The sequence below is a fragment of the Cherax quadricarinatus genome, chromosome 17 (assembly GCF_038502225.1).
Source record: "Cherax quadricarinatus isolate ZL_2023a chromosome 17, ASM3850222v1, whole genome shotgun sequence".
NCBI lineage: Eukaryota > Metazoa > Arthropoda > Malacostraca > Decapoda > Parastacidae > Cherax > Cherax quadricarinatus.
This window is the reverse complement of record NC_091308.1, coordinates 13,919,332-13,922,411: the sequence shown is the minus strand read 5'-3', so window position 1 is coordinate 13,922,411 and position 3,080 is coordinate 13,919,332. Positions and strand designations below refer to the sequence as shown.

General features: G+C 45.6%; 1 protein-coding gene across 1 annotated transcript; it reads left to right on the top strand.

The window, feature by feature from the left end:
• Positions 1-166: 166 nt before the first annotated feature.
• Positions 167-2,308, top strand: LOC128686415 (heat shock 70 kDa protein cognate 4). Its single transcript, XM_070085806.1, has one exon. The coding sequence runs from the start codon at positions 169-171 to the stop codon at positions 2,119-2,121; it is 1,953 nt and encodes a 650-aa protein (XP_069941907.1). The 5' UTR covers positions 167-168; the 3' UTR covers positions 2,122-2,308.
• The last annotated feature ends 772 nt before the right edge of the window (positions 2,309-3,080 follow it).

Genomic DNA, 3,080 nt, shown 5'->3' with positions numbered 1-3,080 from the left:
CACTCTGGACCATTATTAAGTAATGAATTAATAATAGTCCAAGACAGACTGAAACGTCATCTAGAGTGTTCTCTCCAAATCGCGGGTTAGTTATGAAGTGTATCTTTTACTTTTAATTTAAATTACTTTTTACTGGTTTGTTATATTGATGATCGACTGTTTTCACAGATGGCGAGAGCACTGGCAGTTGGTATTGACCTGGGCACCACCTACTCCTGCGTGGGCGTCTTCCAACATGGCAAAGTCGAAATAATTGCTAACGATCAAGGTAACCGAACTACGCCATCGTACGTGGCCTTCACCGATACTGAGCGTCTCATCGGTGACGCCGCCAAGAACCAGGTGGCCATGAACCCCAACAACACAGTCTTCGATGCTAAGAGACTCATCGGCCGTAAGTTCGATGAGCCTTCGGTGCAGAGTGACATGAAACACTGGCCCTTCACCGTCATCAACGAGGGCGGCAAGCCAAAAATTGAAGTAGAGTACAAAGGAGAAATTAAGAAATTCTTCCCTGAAGAAATTTCTTCAATGGTTCTCATCAAGATGAAAGAGACTTCTGAGGCGTACTTAGGGCACACGGTGAAGGATGCTGTCATCACTGTCCCCGCTTACTTCAACGACTCCCAGAGACAAGCTACCAAGGACGCCGGCACCATCTCTGGCATGAATGTTCTTCGTATCATCAACGAACCTACGGCAGCCGCCATTGCGTACGGTCTCGACAAGAAGGTCGGAGGCGAACGTAATGTTCTCATTTTTGATCTCGGTGGAGGAACTTTTGATGTATCAATATTGACTATCGAGGACGGCATCTTTGAAGTCAAATCTACTGCTGGTGATACCCATCTTGGTGGTGAAGACTTTGACAACAGAATGGTTAACTTCTTTGTACAAGAATTCAAAAGAAAGTACAAGAAGGATCTTTCTGCAAACAAGCGTGCAGTTCGTCGTCTGAGGACAGCTTGCGAGAGAGCGAAGCGCACTTTATCGTCTTCCACACAAGCAAGCATCGAAATAGATTCACTTTTTGATGGCATAGATTTTTATACTGCTGTTACTCGAGCTCGTTTTGAGGAGCTTTGTTCTGATTTGTTCCGAGGAACACTGGAGCCTGTGGAAAAGGCTCTGCGTGACGCTAAAATGGACAAATCTCAGATCCATGATATTGTACTAGTCGGAGGCTCCACAAGAATTCCTAAGATACAGAAGCTGCTCCAAGATTTTTTCAACGGCAAAGATCTAAATAAATCGATTAACCCTGACGAAGCTGTGGCATATGGTGCGGCAGTGCAAGCTGCCATTCTCTCTGGGGACAAGTCCGAGACAGTCCAAGACTTGTTACTGCTTGATGTCACTCCTCTCTCACTGGGAATTGAGACTGCTGGCGGTGTAATGACGGCTCTTATCAAGCGCAACACTACTATCCCAACCAAGCAAACCCAGACCTTCACCACCTACTCTGACAACCAGCCGGGTGTACTCATCCAGGTGTATGAGGGCGAACGGGCTATGACAAGAGACAACAACTTGCTAGGCAAGTTCGAACTGACGGGTATTCCACCTGCCCCGCGCGGCGTACCGCAAATCGAGGTCACTTTTGACATTGATGCTAATGGTATACTAAATGTGTCAGCAGTAGATAAATCTACCGGCAAAGAAAATAAAATCACCATCACCAACGATAAGGGCCGTCTCAGCAAGGAAGACATTGAACGTATGGTCAACGAGGCCGAAAAGTATCGTTCAGAGGATGAGCAGCAACGCGAGCGTATCACCGCCAAGAACAGTCTAGAGTCCTACTGTTTCAATATGAAGTCGACCGTCGAAGAGGAAAAGTTTAAAGACAAAATCCCGGAGAGCGACCGCTCGGCTATCATCGACAAATGCAACGAGACCATTCAGTGGCTGGACACGAACCAACTCGCGGAGAAGGACGAGTACGAACACAGGCAGAAAGAACTGGAGAAGCTATGCAACCCTATCATCACCAAGATGTATGCTGCAGCTGGTGGAGCACCTGGCGGCATGCCGGGAGGTATGCCAGGAGGCATGCCTGGAGGACCTCAGGGCGGAGCTCCAGGCTCTAGCTCTGGGCCCACCATCGAAGAAGTGGATTAAGTCTACACTCGTCTTTGTTCAGAAAGATCTCATGACAGATGAAGGTAACAGTCATGTTCACGTGAGCTTAACAGATTTGACTCAAAAATTCCACAGTAAATGTCAGTATTACACTATAGTGGTTACCCCACATAAAGTGTAGTTGTTGTTTTTTTACTGAATTTTTAATAAATATTTTTGGCAATCAGTTTTGTATTATTTTCGTCCGTATTGGAATCCCGGCTTATAAAATTGCAGTAGAGGCCTAGCAGGCAACTGTAAATTTTTAACGGATTATTATTATTATTAACTATGTGAAGCAGTAAACCCACGTGAGTCATTCAGCACAAGGAGTGGTTGATAAGATACCGTTCGGATTTTTAACCCCGGAGGGTTAGCCACCCAGGATAACCCAAGAAAGTCAGTGGGTCATCGAGGACTGTCTAACTTATTTCTATTGGGGTCCTCAATCTTGTCCCCCAGGATGCGACCCACACCAGTCTACTAACAACCAGGTACCTATTTGCTGCTAGGTGAACAGGCCAACAGGTGTAAGGAAACACGTCGAAATGTTTTCACCCTGCTGGGAATCGAACCATGGCCCTCCGTGTGTGAAGCGAGAACTTCAGCCACCAGGCCACCGATTGCTTTCGCTAACAGTGTAATAAGTGTAATAAATCAATAATCTGAATCTGGACAAAATGATCGTATAGAATATGAGCTGCCACTTTGCTTTAATGTGACAAAGAAATCAGCGTAGTTACAAGCCGGTGCTCTCTGTGACGTAGTACATCGACTGACTCTATCACATCGGATTAGCGGATTAGCGAACGGAGGATCGAGCCCTCAAGAACTCCTTATACAGAATGACCCACAGGGGTATAGCACACTATATACATATAAAGCTAATAATCCTTATCACATCTAAGCATACAGTATTAGTAATAGGTGACAATAATCTAGCAGCTATTTTTCTCAGC

Bases quoted from the DNA above. Each gene is read 5' to 3' on its own strand.
- LOC128686415 (XM_070085806.1), top strand. From the start codon at position 169: ATGGCGAGAGCACTGGCAGTTGGTATTGACCTGGGCACCACCTACTCC.